Genomic DNA, 27321 nt, shown 5'->3' with positions numbered 1-27321 from the left:
AGACTGTTGTGTTACCTCACTCACTCATGATCAAGACACATTAAACAATCTTGGAACACCAGCAAAATGGCACCAATGGTGGAGTGAGTGAGTTTAGTTTTATGCCGATTTTAGCAATTGTCCAGCAATATCACGTCGGGGGACACCAGAAATGGGCTTGACATATTGTACTCATGTGGGGAATCGAACTCGGCTCTTCGGCGTGACGAGCTAACGCTTTAACCATTAGGCTACACCACCATCCCACCAATGTGGGGTATCGAACCCAGTCTGTCGGTGTAATAAGTGAACACTGTAACTACCTGACTACCGTCGAGCTTGGGCAAATGGTTTATTTAGTTTGTCCAACATAGTATTGCCAGAAAATCCGGACTCCACAAAGGGTCCATACATACTACCGTACACAAAATAATATTATATTTCCAGAAAAGAACAGAAAATGATAAAACAAAGCAAATTTTATTGGTATAATTATGGCAAAACAGTAACGTCGTACAACCAAAGACATCAATAAAGTACATCATTGAGCATGAATATAACAGTCGCTTAGAACATGGTGATATTGTACTCTGTATAATCACAGATGGCGTAAACTAAATATAATCACTTGTGTCCAAGAAATCCCAGAACACGTGGCCGAAACAGGACTTTACAAACACTGAATTTTGAAACGCTTGTAAAATCACTGCGACCAAATCCTCTTCTATTTATAATATTAACCCCAGATGTATATTTCACCCTTTTACAACTATTGTCAATCTCGGATATATATCTTTTATAATGAAGTGTGTTCTTGTAACTACCGAATCAATGTAACCAATGAGTTTATCTATTCCAACCGCACGAGCATTTCCCCTGGATGTATGTCTCATGTGGTAACAGGGACTCTGGTAGTAAACATGTTGATTGAAAGAAAACAATCACTGCGACCGTTGTAACAAAACAAACAGCAGGAGAAAACTTCCCAAATCTCATAAATCGGACGGATATCTGCAAAATCTGTGAAGCACTTTAAAAGCATGCAGCACGTTCTCACAAAGTCGGCCTTAAGTATTGGTCGGACAAATTCAAGTTATGGGGAGCTTTCTAGAAGCATGCAGCACGTTCTCACACAGTCGGCCTTAAGTATTGGACGGAATACTTATAGTAAGTTCTCTAGAAGCACGTAGCACGTTCACGCACAGTCAGCCTTAAGTTTTGGACGGATAACTTCAAGTTATGGGAAGCTTTCTTGAAGCATGTGGGACGTTCACACACAGTCAGCCTTAAGTATTGGACGGATAACGGCAAAAATAGCTGTCGGCAAAAGTAGCGAACCAAGTAAAATGTTCACACAGGAAAGGAATACATATTTCGAAATTATTATCAGATTTCACTTTCTATTCCTGAGATAAAATTGACTATATATTAAACCATAAGGCTTTATCTTGAATCACGAAGCCTGGTTCTTGATTCATGTAGAATGTATCTTGAATCATGAAGATCGGATCTTGAATTATGAAGACAATCTGCATCAGGATGACTGTACCTTGAATCCTGAAAAGTGTATTTTGAGTGTAAAGGAAGAACTAAGCCGTGACACTGTCCACTAAATGAGGAAGTTGGTTGTAATAATGATATAAATTATATCTTAAGCGCCTAGTATCCTTCGACAGGTGGTCACTGGCGATATTATGGTTTGAGTGATTGATTGAGTTTAGTTTTACGCCGCACTCAGCAATATTCCATATATATGGCGGCAGTCTGTAAATAATCGAGTCTGGATCAGACAATCCAGTGATCAACAACATGAGCATCGATCTACGCAATTGGGATACGATGACATTTGTCAACCAAGTCAGCGAGCCTGGCCACCCGATCCCGTTAGTCGCCTCTTACGACATGCATGGGTTGCTAAAGACCAATTCTAACCCCCGGGTCTTCACGGGTCTCGATGGCGCTAATAACCAAATCTATGCACAGATACCCACACAATTCTCAAAGCATGCTGGGATGCTGAGCGGAAGAGGTGAGTTTTAAGGAGAGAATTGAAAAGGTCTTTGGATTTGGTGTTTCTTAGAACAAGCTGTGATAGTCTACATACTAAATGATGATCTTGTAACTATGGTGATTTGAATATAAACATTATGTCTATTACCTGACTTCCGGGTGTTAGGACTGGCCCACCTTGTTACTGCCTATGTCAACGACGATGACGATTGCGAAGACAACTTCAATCAGCTGTGTGAGATAAAATAAAAACATGGAGGCATGTACCTTGCCTATAAAAAATACCCAGGTTGGGAAATTACTGACATCTATCGTGATTCTCAGTTCAGTTTTATCCCAGCGGCACTTCACGATCTATGAAAGCTGGTTCGACTCCAGCAGTTTACTATGTGGTTCTGGTTTGTCTGTCTCCTGAGTCTGTGATTGTTGATAGTACCACACACCCGTAAACGTCGGAGACCTGCATTGCTCTTGGGGCTCCTCCAGGTAAAACTGACATGGCGTTACAGAACTAGCGTTAGTTGCAGCTGACGCACTCATTGTTACAGTACAGAGCCACGACATTACTTTGCTTCATGAAAATATAAAGAAATGTCACCTCCTCCTTGACCTGGCATTGCTTAAGGATTCAGACGTGTAAAATACCTTTTAAAACATCACTGAAAAATATTTCTTGCCTTCAAATATACAAATAGGTTTTGCAGCACCGACCACACCGACAAGGCCAACTATGGTCCATGTGTCTCCTATACTCACCAGCAGCAAGAGTATACCGACAAGGCCAACTGTGGCCCATGTGTCTCCTATACTCACCAGCAGCAAGAGTACACCGACAAGCCCAACTGTGGCCGATGTGTCTCCTATACTCACCAGCAGCAAGAGTGCACTGACAAGCCCAACTGTGGCCGATGTGTCTCCTATACTCACCAGCAGCAAGAGTGCACTGACAAGCCCAACTGTGGCCCATGTGTCTCCTATACTCACCAGCAGCAAGAGTGCACTGACAAGGCCAACTGTGGCCGATGTGTCTCCTATACTCACCAGCAGCAAGAGTGCACTGACAAGCCCAACTGTGGCCGTTGTGTCTCCTATACTCACCAGCAGCAAGAGTGCACTGACAAGGCCGACTGTGGCCCATGTGTTTCCTATACTCACCAGCAGCAAGAGTGCACTGACAAGCCCAACTGTGGCCGATGTGTCTCCTATACTCACCAGCAGCAAGAGTGCACTGACAAGGCCAACTGTGGCCCATGTGTCTCCTATACTCACCAGCAGCAAGAGTATACCGACAAGGCCAACTGTGGTCCATGTGTCTCCTATACACACCAGCAGCAAGAGTACACCGACAAGGCCAACTATGGTCCATGTGTCTCCTATACACACCAGCAGCAAGAGTACACCGACAAGGCCAACTATGACCCATGTGTCTCCTATACTCACCAGCAGCAAGAGTATACCGACAAGGCCGACTATGACCCATGTGTCTCCTATACTCACCAGCAGCAAGAGTACACTGACAAGGCCAACTGTGGCCAATGTGTCTCCTATACTCACCAGCAGCAAGAGTATACCGACAAGGCCAACTATGACCCATGTGTCTCCTATACTCACCAGCAGCAAGAGTACACCGACAAGGCCAACTATGGTCCATGTGTCGCCTATACTCACCAGCAGCAAGAGTACACCGACAAGGCCGACTATGACCCATGTGTCTCCTATACTCACCAGCAGCAAGAGTACACTGACAAGGCCAACTGTGGCCAATGTGTCTCCTATACTCACCAGCAGCAAGAGTATACCGACAAGGCCAACTATGACCCATGTGTCTCCTATACTCACAAGCAGCAAGTGTACACCGACAAGTCCAACTATGGTCCATGTGTCTCCTATACTCACCAGCAGCAAGAGTACACCGACAAGGCCAACTATGGTCCATGTGTCTCCTATACTCTCCAGAAGCCAGAGTACACCGACAAGTCCAACGAAGGTCCATGTGTCTCCTATACTCACCAGCAGCAGGAGTATACCGACAAAGCCAACGAAGGTCCATGTGTCTCCTATACTCACCAGCATCAAGAGTATACCGACAAGGCCAACTATGACCCATGTGTCTCCTATACTCACCAGCAGCAAGAGTATACCGACAAGGCCAACTATGGCCCATGTGTCTCCTATACTCTCTAGCAGCAAGAGTATACCGACAAGTCCAACTATGGTCCATGTGTCTCCTATACTCACCAGCAGCAAGAGTACACCGACAAGGCCAACTATGACCCATGTGTCTGCTATACTCACCAGCAGCAAGAGTACACCGACAAGGCCAACTATGACCCATGTGTCTCCTATACTCACCAGCAGCAAGAGTATACCGACAAGGCCAACTATGACCCACGTGTCTCCTATACTCACCAGCAGCAAGAGTATACCGACAAGGCCAACTATGGCCCATGTGTCTCCTATACTCACCAGCAGCAAGAGTATACCGACAAGGCCAACTATGGCCCATGTGTCTCCTATACTCTCTAGCAGAAAGAGTATACCGACAAGTCCAACTATGGTCCATGTGTCTCCTATACTCACCAGCAGCAAGAGTACACCGACAAGGCCAACTATGACCCACGTGTCTCCTATACTCAACAGCAGCAAGAGTACACCGACAAGGCCAACTATGACCCATGTGTCGCCTATACTCACCAGCAGCAAGAGTATACCGACAAGGCCAACTATGACCCACGTGTCTCCTATACTCACCAGCAGCAAGAGTACACCGACAAGGCCAACTATGGCCAACGTGTCTCCTATACTCACCAGCAGGAAGGGTACACCGACAAGGCCAACTATGACCCATGTGTCGCCTATACTCACCAGCAGCAAGAGTATACCGACAAGGCCAACTATGACCCATGTGTCTCCTATACTCTCTAGCAGCAAGAGTATACCGACAAGTCCAACTATGACCCATGTGTCTCCTATACTCACCAGCAGCAAGAGTATACCGACAAGTCCAACTATGGTCCATGTGTCTCCTATACTCACCAGCAGCAAGAGTACACCGACAAGGCCAACTATGGCCCATGTGTCTCCTATACTCACCAGCAGCAAGAGTACACCGACAAGGCCAACTGTGACCAATGTGTCTCCTATACTCACCAGCAGCAAGAGTATACCGACAAGGCCGACTATGACCCATGTGTCTCCTATACTCACCAGCAGCAAGAGTACACTGACAAGGCCAACTGTGGCCAATGTGTCTCCTATACTCACCAGCAGGAAGAGTATACCGACAAGGCCAACTATGACCCATGTGTCTCCTATACTCACCAGCAGCAAGAGTACACCGACAAGTCCAACTATGGTCCATGTGTCTCCTATACTCACCAGCAGCAAGAGTACACCGACAAGGCCAACTATGGTCCATGTGTCTCCGATACTCTCCAGCACCCAGAGTAGACCAACAAGTCCAACTATGGTCCATGTGTCTCCTATACTCACCAGCAGCAAGAGTATACCGACAAAGCCAACGAAGGTCCATGTGTCTCCTATACTCACCAGCAGCAAGAGTATACCGACAAGGCCAACTATGACCCATGTGTCTCCTATACTCACCAGCAGCAAGAGTATACCGACAAGGCCAACTATGGCCCATGTGTCTCCTATACTCTCTAGCAGCAAGAGTATACCGACAAGTCCAACTATGGTCCATGTGTCTCCTATACTCACCAGCAGCAAGAGTACACCGACAAGGCCAACTATGACCCACGTGTCTCCTATACTCACCAGCAGCAAGAGTACACCGACAAGGCCAACTATGACCCATGTGTCTCCTATACTCACCAGCAGCAAGAGTACACCGACAAGGCCAACTATGACCTATGTGTCTCCTATACTCACCAGCAGCAAGAGTATACCGACAAGGCGAACTATGACCCACGTGTCTCCTATACTCACCAGCAGCAAGAGTATACCGACAAGGCCAACTATGACCCATGTGTCTCCTATACTCACCAGCAGCAAGAGTATACCGACAAGGCCAACTATGACCCATGTGTCTCCTATACTCTCTAGCAGCAAGAGTATACCGACAAGGCCAACTATGACCCATGTGTCTCCTATACTCACCAGCAGCAAGGGTACACCGACAAGGCCAACTATGACCCACGTGTCTCCTATACTCACCAGCAGCAAGAGTACACCGACAAGGCCAACTATGGCCCATGTGTCTCCTATACTCACCAGCAGCAAGAGTATACCGACAAGGCCAACTATGGTCCATGTGTCTCCTATATTCACCAGCAGCAAAAGTATACCGACAAGTCCAACTAAGGTCCATGTGTCCCCTATACTCACCGGCAGCAAGAGTACACCGACAAGGCCAACTATGACCCACGTGTCTCCCATACTCACCAGCAGCAAGAGTACACCGACAAGGCCAACTATGACCCATGTGTCTCCTATACTCACCAGCAGCAAGAGTACACCGACAAGGCCAACTATGACCTATGTGTCTCCTATACTCACCAGCAGCAAGAGTATACCGACAAGGCGAACTATGACCCACGTGTCTCCTATACTCACCAGCAGCAAGAGTATACCGACAAGGCCAACTATGACCCATGTGTCTCCTATACTCACCAGCAGCAAGAGTATACCGACAAGGCCAACTATGACCCATGTGTCTCCTATACTCTCTAGCAGCAAGAGTATACCGACAAGTCCAACTATGGTCCATGTGTCTCCTATACTCACCAGCAGCAAGGGTACACCGACAAGGCCAACTATGGCCCATGTGTCTCCTATACTCTCTAGCAGCAAGAGTATACCGACAAGGCCAACTATGACCCATGTGTCTCCTATACTCACCAGCAGCAAGGGTACACCGACAAGGCCAACTATGACCCACGTGTCTCCTATACTCACCAGCAGCAAGAGTACACCGACAAGGCCAACTATGGCCCATGTGTCTCCTATACTCACCAGCAGCAAGAGTATACCGACAAGGCCAACTATGGTCCATGTGTCTCCTATATTCACCAGCAGCAAAAGTATACCGACAAGTCCAACTAAGGTCCATGTGTCTCCTATACTCACCGGCAGCAAGAGTATACCGACAAGGCCAACTAAGGTCCATGTGTCTCCTAGACTCACCAGCAGCAAGAGTATACCGACAAGCCCAACTAAGGTCCATGTGTCTCCTATACTCACCAGCAGCAAGAGTATACCGACAAGGCCAACTAAGGTCCATGTGTCTCCTATACTCACCAGCAGCAAAAGTATACCGACAAGCCCAACTAAGGTCCATGTGTCTCCTATACTCACCAGCAGCAAGAGTATACCGACAAGGCCAACTAAGGTCCATGTGTCTCCTATACTCACCAGCAGCAAGAGTACACCGACAAGGCCAACTATGGCATATGTTTTAGAGTCCTCGATCATGTCTTGTAGTTTGTCGTAGCAGCCCTGCACAGCGGACAAACAATAGGTCAATGTCAGTATATCTCTTGAGGTTTTGTGTTGCTGTATAGACTGTGATACTGTATTTTCTCTAGGGCTGGCTACCTATATAGATCATACAGATCGATAATCGTTAACTATATATCGATCTATTATCTCTATATAGGAGACTTTGAACAAAAATAGTGTCTGAAAGAAATTATTATTTTTCACATTACAAGTGAGTGATAGCATATTTTTGGGGGGATAGATTATTAACAAAACAGAGTTCTGAACATAATGTAGTCCTAAATAAAAGCTTTCTATCACTAAAAACTAATTCTCATATCGATAATTGTTAATAAATTTTCCTATCGACAATATTTCGTTCATCGAATATTTTAGCCAGAACTAATCATCATCTCGAAATGTGGGCACAAGGAGTTGTTGGAGGAATATAGGATCTCTAAGTACGATCTTGTGTATAGTCCCTTATATAAGAGAGTCCCTTGCTCAGACTGGGCCAGGTGGAATCAAGAGTCGTGTCTTGCTCAGCAAAACGTCTCGAAATTCAACAGAATTAAACGACACTAAATAACAACCCATAGTGACAAGTGCACGCTCATACTCTTACACTCACCGTTGTTTCGATATCAGTTAGATTCCTGCGAGTTGTATCTAGACACGTCTGCTTCATGTCCTCACAGCAAGCCACAGGAACATCCTTAAAGTCTGTAGTCAGGTTCTTGACAAAGTCCGACGGTCCCGTGAATCCACAGCATTTCATCTGTTAATCACAGATTATATACTACCCATCAAAAGACTCACTTAAAGCACTCACTATATGTGTGTTATATATATATATATATATATATATATATATATATATATATATATATATATATATAAATATATAAATATATATATATATATATACCTTGGGGGAACCAACTGCAAACCTTATGCAGATGAATTGCACGAGGATCATGCATCAAATTTGCTGGAAAGCATGTGCAAATATCGAGTATGTGAACGACTGCGTTTTTGTGTGATGTTTTGTCAAGAATTCATCAATTTTTACGGAGTTTCATCATTTATTGAACTCATGACAATAATCTCTTCAACGTTACGAATTTGTTTTATAGTACATCAGTTCATGTGTAAACAGTACCTTTAAACAGGATGGAATATTTTGCAAAATCTAGCACAGAACAGTTGAATGAAGTAAGTGGCTACATGTACATTGGTGAGTCTAAACTTTAACTGGAGTTAAGATGTTGGGAAGGGGTCTTGTGTATGTGTCATGTATGCTATTAACCTGAGAAGCTATTTAGACCGATCGTACCACACGTCACGAAGGTATGGCTCCTTTCTTTATATAGATTATAAACTCCGAGACATTTATTTTATCAGACATAATTGTATGCCTTAGTTCTTTTATCGAAAGATATGCATTTGCAAAGAAGGTTTCTGCGTGGTCCGATTCAGCTTGGTAAGAATGTGTCTTTTGAAAATGGCAAATCCACAAAACACACATGTGTTGTCACAATATTGATTTTATATATGCATTAGTCACTCAAATGTTTCCGAAAATAACCATAATACGTGCACGACATGTGGCAAATGTCGAGGGTACGGGCAAGGAATGACCCTACAAAGTTCTATTTTAAGATCCTATTTCTAAACGCACTCTTGCCAAAGTAAAAGTCAGCCCGGAAACATCCCTTTCAAAAGTAGTCAGTTATCGAACAACAGATTTTGATCCCACGTTAGCTGGTCAGAGTCGCGAAAACTAGGACATGTAATTGCACAAAAAAGCCCTGTTTTTGCCGCTTGTAACTTTAAATTTACAGATTAATGATAGTTCCATATTGAGACAACTCACAAATTCTTGTCTTTTTGTATTTGCAAGTTTTGAAAACTTATATGATCAAACACATAAGGATGACCAACTTATATATTTTCTATGGAATTTTGCTGGTCCTGCTTCGTCGTCTAAGGGAAAGGGAGGTAACTCGTACCTCCTAAAGACCACTGGACATGGAGACATCACTTCCATCATGGCGATTTTGAGTTTTGAAGGCGTTTATGCATGCCAGTCAGTTTGCAGTGCTTTAACCAGTCGGAAACCGGATTTGGACAGTGGACCTGGCCTCCGTGATGTTGACTTTGCCAAGTTAACATTATGGTGGGTTTGTTTTGTAGCGCAGCCAGTGAAATTGGTAAACGGAAAATTCAAATACGGGGAAGTTGAATGTTCTGTACAACCTAGACAACAGCACAAGGATCCGTCTTAGATTTCTGTACATTACCTGAAGGGCAAGGACATTAGTGATCTGTATGAAAGGCCCATTCTGGTTTTTTTCATATTCCTCCTCCGTTTTCTCCGCCAGACTGCTGCGGATGGTGTCATGGAGCTGGACAAAGACAATGGCGGACACGGATCATGGTAGATATCAGAATACAACACTACAGTGTGTGGGGATAAGGATGTAGTGTATACGTGTGTGTGTGTGTGTGTGTTTGTATGTGTATATGTGGAAAGGGTAAAGTGTTGTATTAAGTCTTTAAGTGTGTGCGTGTGGTCAGTGTGTGTGCGTAGTAAGAGTGTGTGTGTGGTATGTGTGCGTGGTAAGGTTTTGTGCGGTGTGTGTTTGTGTACGAGTAAGTGTGTGTGTGGTATGTTTGTGTAGTAAGAGTGTGTGTGTGGTATGTGTGTGTAGCAAGTGTGTGTGGTATGTGCGTGTGGTAAGTATGTGCGGTAAATGTTTGTCTGGTAAGAGTTGTGGTGTGTGTGCAGTAAGTGCACGTGTTGCAAGTGTGTATGTTGGAAAAGCGTATGTGCTACGTGTAGCTTCAGTAAGTGTATGTAAGTGCGCATGTACTTAGTGTAAATAGTAACATATAACAGTTTTTGTACAGATGGTGTCTTACCACAGAATCCTTGACGAGAAACAGGGCGCCGACGACCGCTATGCCCAGGATGAGGAGAACCATCACAATAGCAAACTGTAACCGTAAGGTATATTGTGTGAGTACAGGTGTGAATACAGGTGTGAATACAGGTGTACATGCAGGTGGGACTATTGGAGAGTTTACAAATGTAAATACCGGAGAGAATACAGTTCTGAATAACGATCTATGTAACAAGTTTGAATTATTGTGAGACTATAGGCTTGAAAATGTCTAAGGAATGTTTTAAATAAAGGTCTAAACACAGGGCGTGAATACAGATATTTAATTCAAGAATGGAAATAAAGGTGCTAATGCTGAATTGAGTACATGTGTCGCGCAAGGTGAGACTTACAGGTATGGTACAGTCCTAAATAAACGGTGCTCAAATACCTTTCCCTCCGGTTTTGGCAGTATTGTACTGTTGTATTTATTCTACCTATGTGCAGGACTTACCAGGATAAGTAATGGCCTCCATTTATAACACGCGCCACAGCACGCCAGGAAGGAGATGCAAAACAGCACGCCCCCCAGAGCCAGCAGCACCGTTGCAACATCATCTACCATGGGCACAAAGCTCAGCGTATCAGGTATCATGATTGAAGGTAGGGTTGAGCCCCCGGAAGCTGTTGGTAAAGGAGGTATAGCGGACTGTGCCCCAGCCAGCAGGAAGCCCATGAGTGTCCCTGGCATATACTTCAGTATGCCCCCCACAGCCAGCAGCCCGAGGGAGATCAGCTGAAACACACCTTACTGTTATGTCCATGGCCGACCACGTAGGACGGGTTGATGGCGGTGAGGTGAGTGAGTGAGTGAGTGAGTGAGTGAGTGAGTGAGTGAGTGAGTGAGTGAGTGAGCGAGTTTAGTTTTACACAGCAATATTCCAGTTATATGGCGGCGGTCTGGAAATAACCGCATCTGGACCAGACAATGCAGTGATCAACAACATGAGCATCGATCTGTTTAGTTGGGATACGATTTGTCAACCAACTCAGCGAGCCTGACCACCCGGTCCTGTTAGTCGCCTCTTACGACAAGCATTGGTTACTGAAGATCAATTCTAACCCGGATGTTCACGGGTCGATGGCAGTGAGGGATAAGGTGAGCTAGGTGGGAGTCCTCAGGTACACAAACTACTACACTGTACACAGAACAAGTAGTCTATATTTGACGTTTCAGCGTAGGTACTAAAACCGGTGTCAAGCATGTGACTTGACTTGATGTTTTCAGTCCATAAAATGTGTTCCTCTTCATCATAGCAGCTTCTAAATACCCCGTGTAGAAGTTAAAGGGAGATTGTAAATTTACCCAGAATGCAATATGATCGGTTCGGTTGGTTTCAATATGCATTTATATCATGTTCGTTGACCACATCAAAGATTGATAAACATACTGAACTCCATTAGAAACGCATCGTCCTATTATCATAGCTCATGGAATATGCAGTACGATTTTTTGAACCCAAACTGAACTTGAAGACTGACTGACTATGACAGATACACGTGATGCACACCGAGAAGCACGCGCATCCATGTGTGAGCACGTGACCCATCATTTGCTGTACATTTCCTTTTCACCTCCAAAATACGTGAAAACAGATCAAAACAGTGTACCAAAATTACACCTGCAGTTTGAACAGCACTAACATGTTTGTCACTCATTTCAGGAACAGGTACAAGAACAGCTAGCGTACAGAACAGACACAACCATGTATCTGATTTTATTAAATAGTAACATATGTTATATTTGGGATAACACTTTCTCTAATACTTTTGTTGGGCTGAGTCCCATCCTGGATTCGAACCCTCGCCCTCAGAGTCAAGCTCCTAATCGCCAGCACACACAGTCAGCCGCATAACCCGCTCAGCCATCGCAACTTCCACTTTGTATTCATTTTGATTTTAGAACACAACTGTTAATTACAGAACATGTTTTATTGTTTGTTGGTTCCACACCTAGTGCTTCTACAGACTGATTCCAGTTATCATTTTAGCTTAAACGTTAGCAGATGTTATTTAACATATCTTGAATGTTATAATTTGATCAGCTTCTCATGTGGAGAGAATTTAAACTGTTTTCTGTCTGATGATTTATAACGAAGTACAACATGTCCACACTAAACAGAACACGAAGCGATCACGAATGTGTTTTTACACCCTTACACAGGATATAAAATAATAAACTCGTAGTCAAGGGATCACGAATGTGTTTTTACACCCTTACACAGGACATAAGATAATAAACTCGTAGTCAAGTGAGTGCAGTACTGGGGTTAGATCTATTTAGATAAATTTGATTGTATAACCGTGTCCAGACTTACATCACACGTGAAACGTTATTTCGTTTATACAGCGGCCCTCCCGCCATGATGAACTCAACAAGGACACCGCCACCCGCTCTGTTTATACAGCGGCACTCCCGCCATCATGAACTCAACAAGGACACCGCCACCCGCTCTGTTTATACAGCGGCACTCCCGCCATCATGAACTCAACAAGGACACCGCCACCCGCTCTGTTTATACAGCGGCACTCCTGCCATCATGAACTCAACATGACACCGCCACCCGCTCTGTTTAACAGCGGACACCGCCACCCGCTCTGTTTATACAGCGGCACTCCCGCCATCATGAACTCAACAAGGACACCGCCACCCGCTCTGTTTATACAGCGGCACTCCCGCCATCATGAACTCAACAAGGACACCGCCACCCGCTCTGTTTATACAGCGGCACTCCCGCCATCATGAACTCAACAAGGACACCGCCACCCGCTCTGTTTATACAGCGGCACTCCCGCCATCATGAACTCAACAAGGACACCGCCACCCGCTCTGTTTATACAGCGGCACTCCCGCCATCATGAACTCAACAAGGACACCGCCACCCGCTCTGTTTATACAGCGGCACTCCATGAACTCCATCATGGCACTCAACAAGGACACCGCCACCCGCTCTGTTTATACAGCGGCACTCCCTCAACAAGCCATCATGAACTCAACAAGGACACCGCCACCCGCTCTGTTTATACAGCGGCACTCCCGCCATCATGAACTCAACAAGGACACCGCCACCCGCTCTGTTTATACAGCGGCACTCCCGCCATCATGAACTCAACAAGGACACCGCCACCCGCTCTGTTTATACAGCGGCACTCCTGCCATGATGAACTCAACAAGGACACCGCCACCCGCTCTGTTTATACAGCGGCACTCCTCAACAAGCACCGCCACCCGCTCTGTTTATGCGGCACTTGAACCCGCCATCATGAACTCAACAAGGACACCGCCACCCGCTCTGTTTATACAGCGGCACTCCCGCCATCATGAACTCAACAAGGACACCGCCACCCGCTCTGTTCATACAATACGTTATAAAGTAAACAACGCATTTATAACAAAGATATAAACCAAACCGATCCAAATACCGATCTGAGAATACAGACTGATCAAGAATTCTTGCTTGAGGTAGAAAATGAAGCCCACAAAGCTAAATATATTTTTTTTAATGTTAGAAATTCAACATGTGAAAACAATTTCTGAATATTTGGAAGTGTATCTACACAGTTGTCTGTGCGAGTATACCACTGATGACCTACTTAAAGATCACATATACTCTAGGGGGGTACAAATGCATAAAGCATTTAATAACATCGTTATAAATCAAACCCCGTCATTAAAACTACTCATTTCGAACCTTAAGTAACTTAAATCGACCTTTTTGACAACACTGCACAATTCTCTCCCGCGAACGAAATTTCAACCAATCAGAGGGGCGCGTCACCGTCACCGAATGTGAGGTATTGATATGAGGGGCACTGTAGAATTCATGTACATTTCCGGGGGTAAATTATCTTGTTTACAGGTTTGTCTAAACCTAAAATCGTGACAACTGTTGTAAAATAAAGAAAGCTTTATGTTTTCACAATCTATTCTGTCATTTAATCTTGTCACCGGCTTTGCCAAGCTTCCGAGTTACAACTTGTTTTCATAGACGATTCTGTCAAAATCGCTTGTTGTTGCAACGGTTACCCCTGGCTCGTGAAGCTGTATTGGTCTCTCGCTTGGTTCGTTTTTATTGGTGATGAGTATAGTGGTCAGTGTAGAGTGACCACGGTAAACTCCGAATGTTCACCTGATACATCTTGAACAATGACGTCACTGACTGGGCAGTGCGTGCTGGAGGTGGCCGGCAACACGTGCTACCAATCCAGCCTAGAAACCCATGACAACCGATACACATGACATATTGTTATAGTATCGTCTCATACTCACCAGAAATATTATATTCAAGATGACGAGGACGAGTCGTCCAACAGACGTACAGCCACCCATGTTGTCTGCTTGTGGGAACACAGTCTGGTCTGTCTGAGGAAAGTTGTCTGCTTGTGGGAACACAGTCTGGTCTGTCTGAGGAAAGTTGTCTGCTTGTAGGAACACAATCTGGTCTGTCTGAGGCCTGCTTGGTTCAGACTGGTGTCACAGACGTCAGTCAAGTCCTTATCCACGGCACCCGTACCTGAATACTTAAAACATATACAACCACAGCATATACACCATGCTGCAACTAGGGCACCCTAATGATACGGCTATCAGTAGCATGGTTCAACAAGACAAAACATGATTTTATAACGAAAATGTTTAAATTCCAAACAGTTTAAGAAAACAAAACATTTTCCCAAGTGCAGTGATAGAATCTGTTGTACCTGTACAGTGGTGCGGCAGCAAGTGTTGTCACGGGCCACAACAATACGTCCGGTACAGGGGTGCGTGGCTGGGGAATTGTTTGATAAGCTGTACACTGTGCCGCCTGTGTTATCAGATTGGCATGGGAACACCTCGTTTGTCAAAGTGTTTGATAACCTCACGTCACACTGGTATTTGCTTTTCTACACCGATTGCAGACAAGGCTTGCTCCGTCCTACCACTAAGTTTCAAATGCACGTTACAATAAACCAACCATGAGATCTAATCCTTGAAGAGCATTTAGAAGTGGAATGCATAAGAAAACACTGTTTATGGTTGTCAACTTCTTTATTGTAAATAACACGACGTATTCTCGCTCCTTCATCACCTGTTGAAGTTGACATCCATAAATCTTGCTGTTCCTACCAGCAGATATTGTTGAGTGAGTGAGTCACCGAGATATGCCGGTTTTGTGCCGCTTTTAGTATTATTTCAACATTCACGCAAGTAGAAATACCAGGAATGGGCTTACACGTTGTACCGTGGTATCGAAACCACATTTGTGACGTGACGGGCTAACACTGTCGCCAACAGACTACCCACCGCCCGATGTTCAGCTCCTGGGTCATGGCCTATTTACTCGGGGATGGTATCAGAATAAGATGAGGACAAAGATTTTGTCTATATTCCTCACGCCTGTTGTATTACTCCAGGACATAGAGACAATGAGAAGGTGGATGAGTGTGAATACCGGTTCGAGTTGCATCGCAGCGTTTTTGTTTGATGCGAAATGAAAGCACAAATTGATGCAGGACGTGTGTTACTTTTGTAGAAACAGCAAGGACTGATATGGCGCTGGCAGACACACACACTAAAATAGGGGTGAGCTAGGTTTCTGACGGACAATCACACGTGTCCTGCAAGCCAGCGAAACCTAAGTCACAACTTGGTCATATCCGTGCCAGGTTGAATGTTATTTATTTCGTAAATGCTCTGTTAATATAACTGTCAAGGTTGTTTAAATAATGATATATTGAAAACTATAGCATTAAAAATATTAATTGTCAATATAAGTGTGAAATCCATCCATCTAACAATAAATTTATCTATCTATCTTATATATATTAATTATTGGTCGATCCGGTGTTTCATACTAGCCAGATCTCCGTGTGTGCGTGCGTGCGTGCGTGCGTGTGTCTGTGTGTGTCTGTGTCTGTGGCTGCGTGTGTGTCTGTGTCTGTGTCTCCCATACCATCACATTTTCGCCACCTAACCTGTCGACCTGTCGTGTACAACGACGACGTTGGAGAGGAAGTCGTGATTGACAACGGATCCAGACCCACGTCAAGTTATATTCTGCTTGTACGGAGAACTGCTGGTTTTCTGGGTCTAACTCACTCACCCCGCTGACGGTTCCTGATTGTCTGGCCCTATATCCTTCTCAAACAAGGAACATGTCCTGAAGTCTCGGAGGCAGAAACATTTCGAAGATGAACATGGACAATCTTGGCGGCTTGAATTGAGAGGTTATACCGATCCTTTAAATAACTACGCTGCTATGTTGCACGTTGAAGTGCTGTGGTTCACGATGAATTACTGTGTCATACGTTGAAATGAGGAGCAACTGTAGACAAGGACTCTCCAGCCTCAAGACACCCTGTGGCGACTGGCAGCATTCAGTCCCCTAATTCCCCCAGATCAGTAGGCAAACGAAATGTTGACTTACGTTGGACCTTTAATTGTCAGTGTCACCTATCACAGCAGGCGTACATTCTGCCTTTAATTTCCTTTCCATGGCAGTATGTATAATTTTTTTTTTTTTAAGCAACACAAATTTAAAACGATTACGTGTGTGCACCATTCCATCTGACGAACATGGGACTAACATCACTTACAACTGTAAGTATATCATTGTATTGAGTACACTGAACGCCAAAAGAAACGTTACCCTCCTTCCTTAATGACGGAGGTACCTATCTTCAGCTGGCGTTGTGATGCGTGGACGTCCACTTCTTTGTCTGTCTACGGTGACTCCAGTCTGTCTGAAGCCCAGAATAAGTCTTATAACCGTGATACGGTGGCATCCGAGGGCGTTGGCAACAGCATTGTCTGTCGACCCCATCTGCACTATCCCAATGGCTCTTTCTCTCTCTTCAGCTGTTAATCGTGGCATATTTCTCGTACTTGTGTAACATGTCATGTATTTTAGGCTCTCTTCATACCCTATAGAATCATTCTACATGTGAAATGGATGCAAATACTGCTTGAATATTGCTGCGTTTTGGCGATTGATATTGCTATGTGTAAAAAGAAAATGGAACAATGTTACTTTGCAAGCAAAAATGTTAACAAAGATAATTTAGATGTTCCTAAACAATTTTTCGCAATATCAAAGACACGTTTTACTTGTTTTCACTAATACAAATCAGCAGAAAATGTTTTAAAAGACTGAAATCATAGGGATGATTATTTTACAATTTTTACACACTCTACAACAGTTGTTTTTTGTTTTAATAGTTGGTGACTTCAAATGGTTTATCATTGTCCCAAAGCAGAATTTTATTTCAGTCTTTCTTTTTGACATCAAAATCACTGTTATTGGTATATTTCGGCATGGAGTCATGGCGAATATAGGACAATTTAACTCTTCTGAAAAAGATGCATTTCACCTAAATAATACTTTTGAAAATTTTGTTTCGTGATTTGCATAAAGCTGTGTTGTTAAGCTTTCATGTGAACTATTACTTTCTTAAATATCTGTGATAGTTTTTAGTAATTCAAACAGGTAGGAGGGTACCGTTTCTTTTGGCGTTTAGTGTATTTTATCAGAAGCATAATGAGCAATCTTCCACGAAGAGCCAATCAATTAGTCTGAATCTCATTGTATAGAAATATAGTGTTGGGTGTTAGTTTTAACAGCTTTACGTCCGCTGTGGCGATATAGGGACGGCCTGACCCGATTGTGCGATGTCAGTGAGTGCAGGCCATCGATTCAACAGCAAGTGTATTTCAGTTCACACTGATATTTCCCCAGGCAGAAACCTAATTTTTATGGCTCACCTTTCGTGGGACAAACAGAGACCCCTGACAGTGTAGCTCAGCTTCCGTTGGGCAGAGACTCCTGATATCGTAGCTCACCTTCAGTTGGACAAACAGAGACCCCTGACATTGAAGATCACCTTCCGCGGGACAGAGACACCTGACGTTCTAGCTTACCGTTCGTGGGACAAACAGAGACTCCTGACATTGTAGCTCACCTTCAGTTGGACAGAGACTCCTGATATCGTAGCTCACCTTCCGCGGGACAGAGACTCTTGACATTGTAGCCCACCTTCAGTTGGACAGAGACTCCTGACATTGTAGCTCACCTTCAGTTGGACAAACAGAGACTCCTGACATTGTAGCTCACTTTCCGCGGGACAGAGACTCCTGACATTGTAGCTCACCTTCAGTTGGACAAACAGAGACTCCTGACATTGAAGATCACCTTTCGTTGGACAAACAGAGCTATCGTAGCTCACCTGAATGTTACAGTCGTCCAGGAAATAATCAATATTTTTGCCCAATATTCTTTCCTTTCATTTTGTAATACAATCAGAGAATATGCGCAAGAAACGTAGTTTTCCTGGAATCAGCGACTTCTGTCGTATATACAACGTGATAATCTCGAGAATCACCAACAATTACATACGAACCGCTGCCTTAAAGTGTCAGACAACGTTAGTGTGGTTTTGTTGGAAAACTTCGGTGCCAGTATAAATATGTGTTTGGCGTTATTTGTAGGAGTGGGCGATAATACCGGTTAACAGGTATATTGCAATTCTAACTTCGCAATACGACATGTTGCGGTACACTTTTCGCGAACCGGTTCATTCGATACGATCGGCAATTTCCGTGACCATGATCGGTAACGATGTCCCGAGTCTCCAGACACAGAAAGGCCGGTAAACCGGCCTGGCAGTAGGCGCATCAAAATTAGGAGATAAACATCATGTGTTGGCCAATTTATTGAGTATTTGAAGCACGGGAATTCATTTGGAACCGACGGCGTCAGCGGGAGGTTTCAAATGGAATATTCCCGTGCTTCAAATACTCAATAACACCCGGAAATTGGCCAACACATGATGTTTATCGACATTGTAAACACAAAAGTAAACCAAAAGGTCCACACACGTTTTGGTGTCTGCACTCATTGACATAGTATACGGGTACAGCAGTGTAATTTCATCAGCCGGCTGTTTCGGCTGTCTCTCATGGTAGCATCTGGAACTGCTCATTTGTGACGTCATTCGGACTTCACGTCACAATATGATTTGAATGACGTCATCACAGCTGACGACGTAACAATACAATGGTGTGAGCGATGTTTGTATGTATTAATACGCAACGAATTTCCGGGAATCGAATACCATTTGATCATGTTTTTCAACCAATCAGATTAAAGAACACAGTGAATTTTGGTTTACAATGATATATAAGTTTAGGAACCTGCCTAACATATGATTCATTTATCAAAACTATCACTTTTCACAATGTCTGAAAACACTTATAACATTTCAAATGAACATATATTATCGACGGAATTAGAATTATAAACTATTTTTCGCAATGTTATTGAAAAAAAACCCCGATTCTCGGACACATGCTTCGGCAATGGATCCACATCAAAGTTGTCAAAGAGCAAAGTAACGCCGTTTCGAGGAAAAAATTAAACACATTGAATAAACTAAAGAATAATATCATCAGCAGTACTCATAAAAGTTGTCAAACGTACATTATAAGTTACTATTTCCATCTTTTTGTGTGCGATCATGTAATGTAAGGCAAGTGACATCTCGGCTTTCGTCGCTTCGAACGCTCGGACACGATGTCTAATGTTAATCTAGCACGATACGTCCACCAAGTTCCATGATGTACTTATAGGTGGGGATTTTGAGCGCAACACGTTTATACAGAACGTTCGTCCAAATCTAAAAGTTTTCGTGTATGAGGACGGTATCCATTGCTGTAATATGATTGGTTGCCTCGGGTGACGTGCATGATTTTTACCAATAACGATCCTTATCGCCTTAAGAAACCAATCTTAAACCAGTAAACTGCGAAAACCCTTCTGACACTTCTGCAGTGGCTATCATGTTTTACAAGCTGAAAGTTTCCTTGATAAACATACGCTTCATCTATGACCCGTGGGAACTCGGTGTCACGGCAGTAAAAGTTTCTGGTTGACTGGTGTTGAAAGAGCTAAACCATGTGTTACACTTTCACAATATGTTGCAATGCATATTGCAATACGCCAACACATCACAATATATCGCAATACGCCAACACATCACAATATATCGCAATACGCCAACACATCACAATTTATCGCAATACGCCAACACATCACAATCTATCGCAATACGCCAACACATCACAATATATCGCAATATTTCATCTATCGCAATACGCCAACACATCACAATATATCGCAATACGCCAACACATGTCACAATATATCGCAATACGCCAACACATGTCACAATATATCGCAATACGCCAACACATGTCACAATATATCGCAATACGCCAACACATCACAATATATCGCAATACGCCAACACATCACAATATATCGCAATACGCCAACACACAATATATCGCAATCACAATATATCGCAATACGCCAACACATCACAATATATATATCGCAATACGCATGTCACAATATCGCAATATATACATCGCAATACGCCAACACATGTCACAATATATCGCAATACGCCAACACATCACAATATATCGCAATACGCCAACATACAATATATCGCAATATCAACACATATATATCGCAATACGCCAACACATCACAATATATCGCAATACGCCAACACATGTCACAATATATCGCAATACGCCAACACATGTCACAATATATCGCAATACGCCAACCATCACAATAATACACATGTCACAATATATCGCAATACGCCAACACATCACAATATATCGCAATACGCCAACACATGTCACAATATATCGCAATACGCCAACACATGTCACAATATATCGCAATACGCCAACACATGTCACAATATATCGCAATACGCCAACACATGCCACAATATATCGCAATACGCCAACACATCACAATATATCGCAATACGCCAACACATCACAATATATATCGCCAATACGCCAATATACGCAATACGCCAACAACATATCGCAATACGCCAATATATCGCATCACACATATATATCGCAATACGCCAACACATCCAACAATATATATCGCAATACGCCAACACATGTCACAATATATCGCAATACGCCAACACATGCCACAATATATCGCAATACGCCAACACATGTCACAATATATCGCAATACGCCAACACATGCCACAATATATCGCAATACGCCAACACATGCCACAATATATCGTAATACGAACATTGTGGCAATACCCAACACTTGTTGTTTGGCCATAATGCACAGTTAGTACGGAAGATAGCAAGTTTCTCTCGGCTACCACGCAGTGCTGCATAGAGGGGGGCGAGTATCAGCATGTTGTGTAGCTAGGTGCTGACATATTGTGTGGAGGAATCTCTGTAACGTAAAAAACACGCTTATCTCCTGCCGGTTGTGTAATACATAGGTACGTGCGAAACACTTTTTGTGATCAATAAACGTTTTAACAGTCCGCGGACGCCAAGGAAAGTATACACCAAAGTTTGATTTGAAACACGAACTGGTCACGCAGTGATGATGTAGAGTGAAACTGGTATCGTGGTTACAGTTGTCGCGTTTCGGAGACTGTTTGGAGCCATATAGCGTTAAAGTGGATATGTGTGCGCAGTTATAAGTATCGCCTAAACTCACGAAACGAGAAATAACGTCTGTCAGATAGCTTTCATTTGGGGATGTCATGATGACCATACGTACCGTCGTCACATGGGTCTGACGTTACAGTCTATGGGAACGACGTCAGAGGGGTATGACGTTACATTGTATGGGGACGACGTCAGATGGGTATGACATTACAGTCTATGGGAACGACGTCAGAGGTGTATGACGTCACAGTCTATGGGAACGACGTCAGATGGGTATGAAGTTACATTGTATGGGGACGACGTCAAATGGGTATGACGTTACAGTCTATGGGAACGACGTCAGATGGGTGTGACGTTACAGTCTACGTGAACGACGTCAGAGGGATATGACGTTACATTGTATGGGTACGACGTCAGATGGTATGACGTTACAGTCTATGGGAACTACGTCAGAGGTGTATGACGTCACAGTCTATGGGAACGACGTCAGATGGGTATGAAGTTGCATTGTATGGGGACGACGTCAGATGGGTATGACGTTACATTGTATGGGAACGACGTCAGAGGGATATGACGTTACATTGTATGGGTACGACGTCAGATGGTATGACGTTACAGTCTATGGGAACGACGTCAGAGGTGTATGACGTCACAGTCTATTGGAACGACGTCAGATGGGTATGACGTTACAGTCTATGGGAACGATGTCAGAGGGATATGACGTTACATTGTATGGGGACGACGTCAGAGGGTGTGACGTTACAGTCTATGGGGACGACGTCAGACAAGTTTTACTGTGTACACGATCCTTATGATGATTATGTTTATGTGACACAAATATTGGATATGTTCATCATACTGCAGCATGACCCCGCAGCCTTGACAACGGAGGCAGCCTCCAGTGTGTCTCAGTATCAACAGTATAGAGCTAGTTGTGTTACATCAAATCCATTGCCTGTACTAAAAGTGCTGATAAAGTCTTTGTAGCTTATGGGAATAATCCAGTCGCGAATATTTCATCCCGTCAAAACCATTTGTCTTCCCGAGAGTGTTTAGTTATATGGCTGTTGATTCGTCAGTGTTTACGCAATGTTTTATCTATAATTCCTATAATGCGTATGCTATCAAGGAGAGGCAGGAGCCTGCCTGTAATAAAATAGTCTCCAAAACAACTTTGTAATGGATTTTGTGTTATCATACCTTGATCTTATATCCATTGGACACTGTGCTTGGTGTCAGATATGACACGCTAGTGTCTAACAACATGTGGACATTGTTCAGCAATAGACTTATACAGCAACTACATCCCATATGTATACTCTTATGTTATATTTGGGATTACACTTTCTTAGTAAAGTACAGATTCTAGGACTTTGGGTTGAGTCCCGTCCGGGATTAGAACCCACACCCTCAGAGACAGGCACCTAATCGCCAGCACACAAAGTCAGACGCCTAGACCGCTTAGCCACCGCGGCTTCCACAAAAATGGAAGTTGGACAACTGGTAGTCAGGACTGCGGACTTTGTGTACGACAGGCACGGGAAAGGGAAGCAATACAGAACATCATTGTACAGTAACTCTCTATATTGAAGACAAATTAACAGCGAGCTGCAATACAGACCCAAATGTTGTTTTTGTGATCTGGAGCCTATGTTTTGTTGGGAGAAAAGAAACCAAAAAAAAACCCCCAAATTACACCATTTCAATAAAGTTTCATAAAAGATATTTTTTACATATGCCCTTGACTTGAAAGAAGGTTCTGTATTGAATGTGTACATGTGTTATATGTCGTCAAATATACCACGTTTCCTGTGACAATAGATAGCTGGTGCACCGTACAGCATTGATTTTCCTCACACTGAGATTGCCACATGAGCCACACTAAACTCAATAAACAACGTTTGGAACCTACTACTGACAGGGTAATCTCACATTGTAACGTATCTTCGTTCAACACTGTTATTTATGTCACGTGATATCCATACGACGACCTCCTGTCTTCATATCGAAATCAGGGTACACCTGTACCCGATCCCATCATGCAGCCCAAGTCGTGTGCCTGGCAGGCGATCGTGGGGTCGAATCCTTCACTGTGACCCTCTGCTCCTTTGAGTCGTGTCCTAACAGCAGCCATTCATGAAACAAAATTGCTCTGCATAGTTTGACGAAGAGAAAAGCTCTGCTACATAATCTTCGGTGCCATAGAGTCTTTGATGGCTGCCAGGAGCACAACAACTCGAGGACAGTAGACACAAATACATCTCCCCCAACATCCGAATGTCCTCACTACGTCCAATCTTCATACATAAATCAGGATGAATTGAAACATTGTTCAAGCAAAGCTAATTGTTTACATATGACAGGTACAAAAGCAGTCCATGTTCTTATATTTGTTTTTGTAAAATCAGTTGGTAATTGTAACATATATTTCTCGGATTAAACCAAAAACAACACTGGATTTCCCATTTGGTGACAATTTCATTCAACGTGAGAGGGATACACAAAAACGTGAAAATCAACAATGCTGGAGATTATGGTCACCATGACTACGCCACTAATTGTCAAACAGTTCTCAAGTAATCATCGTTTGGTTGTATGAACACCACCGCGACTCCATCAGTACCTGGTGCAGCCAACTCTCGCAAGGGATAACACCTGCCAGTCTCCTCCTCACACTGGCAATCAAGTGTGGAATCAGAATCCTCGGCCATTCATCGTGAAGGTCCTGCGTCACATCCTGCAGGTCCTGCGTCACATCCAGCAGGTCCTGCGTCACATCATGCAGGTCCTGCGTCACATCCAGCAGGTTCCTGCAGGTCCTGCGTCACATCCTGCAGGTCCTGCGTCACACCTTGCAGGTCCTGCGTCACATCATGCAGGTCCTGCGTCACATCATGCAGGTCCTGAACAGCAGCCCCACACCAGGACATGGGCGCCATCTGAGAGTACAGCCGCTAGGGTCATCTGGTGCTTCGACTTCTCCATACGTTACAACGACCGTCGGTAATATGTACAACTTTCAATAACCAATGGACTCTACGCCATGTCCTCAAATTACGGATTTCACGGATCCTGCTCCTGTCTGCGCATCTCAGCAAGCAAGGGATTCCTTCTGTTGATTCTGGTGAAGACTCGGACTACCACTCTCCATTGTCTGTGCATCACTGTGGGAGAAGGGACCCATTCTGTTGGTACGCTCCATTGCTCCACCAGTTATTTAGGTGGTGCCTAAATAATGTTCATTGTACATACATTAGCACGTACGTGCGTGCGGGTGTGCGTGCGTGCGTGAGTGCACGACGGAATGCGTACGTACGTAGTTACGTACCCATGTGAAAGACGCTTTGTTAAATACACCACGGAGGTGGTCTCAAGCCAGTCGCTATCTCAACTAAACCACGGAGGTGATCACCATCTAGTCGCTCTGTCCACTACAACACGGAGCTGGCCACCATCTAGTCGCTCTGTCCACTACACCACGGATATGCTCTCCAGCCAGACGCTATGTCCACTACACCACGAAGGTGGACACCATCTAGCCGCACTGTCCACTACATCATGGAGGTGGTCACCATCTAGTCGCTCTGTCCTCAACACCATGGAGATGGTCACCAGCTAGACGTTCTGTCCACTACACCACGGAGGTGGTCTCCAGCCAGACGCTCTGTCCACTACACCACCGAGGTGGTCTCCAGGCAGATGCTCAGTCCACTACACGACGGAGGAGGCTCCATCTAGTCGCTCTGTCCACTACACCACGGAGGTGGTCTCCAACCAGACGCTCTGTCCACTACACCACGGAGGTGGTCTCCAACCAGACGCTCTGTCCACTACACCACGGAGGTGATCACCATCTAGACGCTCTGTCCACTACACCGTGGAGGTGGTCTCCATCTAGTCGCTCTGTCCACTACACCACGGATGTGGTCACCATCCAAACGCTCTGTTCACTACGCCACGGAGGTTGTCTCCAACCAGACGCTGTGTCTGTCCACTACACCACGGAGGTGGTCTCCAGCTAGACGCTCTGTCCACTACACCACGGAGGTGGTCTCCATCACCAGACGCTCTCTAGACGCTCTGTCCACTACACCACGGGAGGTGGTCTGTCCACTACACCACGGAGGTCGTCTCCAGCCAGACGCTCTGTCCACTACATCACGGAGGTGGTCTCCATCTAGTCACTCTGTCCACTACACCACTGATGTGGTCACCATCTAGACGCTCTGTCCACTACACCACGGAGGTTGTCTCCAGCCAGACGGTCTGTCCACTACACCACGGAGGTGGTCTCCATCTAGTCGCTCTGTCCACTACACCACGGAGGTGGTCTCCAACCAGAGACTCTGTCCCACTACACCACGGAGGTTGTCTCCAACCAGACGCTCTGTCTGTCCACTACACCACGGAGGTGGTCTCCAGCCAGACGCTCTGTCCACTACACCACGGAGGTGGTCACCATCTAGTCGCTCTGTCCACTACACCACGGAGGTGGTCACCATCTAGTCGCTCTGTCCACTACACCACGGAGGTGGTCTCCATCTAGTCGCTCTGTCCACTACACCACGGAGGTGGTCTCCATCTAGTCGCTCTGTCCACTACACCACGGAGGTGGTATCAAACCAGACGCTCTGTCTGTCCACTACACCACGGAGGTGGTCTCCAACCAGACGCTCTGTCTGTCCACTATACCTCGGAGGTTGTCTCCAGCCAGACGGTCTGTCCACTACACCACGGAGGTGGTCTCCATCTAGTCGCTCTGTCCACTACACCACCGAGGTGGTCTCCAACCAGAGACTCTGTCTGTCCACTACACCACGGAGGTGGTCTCCAACCAGAGACCCGTCTGTCCACTACACCACGGAGGTGGTCTCCAGCCAGACGCTCTGTCTGTCCACTACACCACGGAGGTTGTCTCCAACCAGACTCTCTGCCTGTCGACTATACCACGGAGGTGGTCACCATCTAGTCGCTCTGTCCACTACACCACGGAGGTGGTCTCCAACCAGACGCTCTGTCTGTCCACTACACCTCGGAGGTTGTCTCCAGCCAGACGGTCTGTCCACTACACCACGGAGGTGGTCTCCATCTAGTCGCTCTGTCCACTACACTACTGAGGTGGTCTCCAACCAGACGCTCTGTCTGTCCACTACACCTAGGAGGTGGTCTCCAGCCAGACGCTCTGTCCACTACACCACGGAGGTGGTTTCCAACCAGACGCTCTGTCTGTCCACTACACAACGGAGGTGGTCTCCAGCCAGACGGTCTGTCCACTACACCGTGGAGGTGGTCCCAAACCAGACGTTCTGTCCAGTACACCACGGAGGTTGTCACCATCTAGACGCTCTGTCCACTACACCACGGAGATGGTCTCCATCTAGACGCTCTGTCCACTACACCACGTGGAGGTGGTCTCCAGCCAGTCGCTTTTGTCCACTACACCACGGAGGTG

General features: G+C 44.9%; 2 protein-coding genes across 5 annotated transcripts in view; one reads left to right on the top strand and one right to left on the bottom strand.

The window, feature by feature from the left end:
- Positions 1-440: 440 nt before the first annotated feature.
- On the bottom strand, positions 441-18269 carry LOC124288400 (CD63 antigen-like). Of its 4 annotated transcripts, none has more exons than XM_046724930.1 (9): positions 18115-18269; positions 14644-14894; positions 10828-11109; positions 10354-10428; positions 9732-9836; positions 8060-8206; positions 7363-7446; positions 2138-2220; positions 441-1536 (listed from the first exon to the last, which is right to left on the bottom strand). In XM_046724930.1, the coding sequence occupies exons 2-8, from the start codon at positions 14701-14703 to the stop codon at positions 2152-2154; spliced, it is 822 nt and encodes a 273-aa protein (XP_046580886.1). In that variant the 5' UTR covers positions 14704-14894; positions 18115-18269; the 3' UTR covers positions 441-1536; positions 2138-2151. The 4 variants fall into 4 exon arrangements, with proteins under 4 accessions (XP_046580886.1, XP_046580890.1, XP_046580877.1 ...); XM_046724934.1 differs by lacking the exon at positions 18115-18269 and adding an exon at positions 16457-16596; XM_046724921.1 differs by lacking the exon at positions 18115-18269 and adding an exon at positions 15075-15202.
- LOC124288390 (monocarboxylate transporter 12-like) overlaps positions 16686-27321 on the top strand; it is a 52031-nt gene continuing 41395 nt past the window's right edge. The window contains 1 exon segment of the mRNA XM_046724911.1: positions 16686-16953. The gene's annotated coding sequence lies outside the window, so the exon portion shown is untranslated.

The sequence above is a fragment of the Haliotis rubra genome, unplaced genomic scaffold (assembly GCF_003918875.1).
Source record: "Haliotis rubra isolate DU_JTF1 unplaced genomic scaffold, ASM391887v1 Scf1110, whole genome shotgun sequence".
Classification (NCBI taxonomy): Eukaryota; Metazoa; Mollusca; class Gastropoda; order Lepetellida; family Haliotidae; genus Haliotis; species Haliotis rubra.
Note: the sequence above shows the minus strand (reverse complement) of the source record. Positions and strands in the feature narration are given on the sequence as shown.

Coding starts and splice junctions, on each gene's coding strand:
- LOC124288400 (XM_046724930.1), bottom strand. CDS start 14,703: ATGGGTGGCTGTACGTCTGTTGGACGACTCGTCCTCGTCATCTTGAAT. Junction 10,429..10,827: donor GGAGGCCATTACTTATCCTG/GTAAGTCCTGCA, acceptor TTACGGTTACAG/TTTGCTATTGTGATGGTTCT. Junction 8,207..9,731: donor CTAATGTCCTTGCCCTTCAG/GTAATGTACAGA, acceptor TGTGATTAACAG/ATGAAATGCTGTGGATTCAC.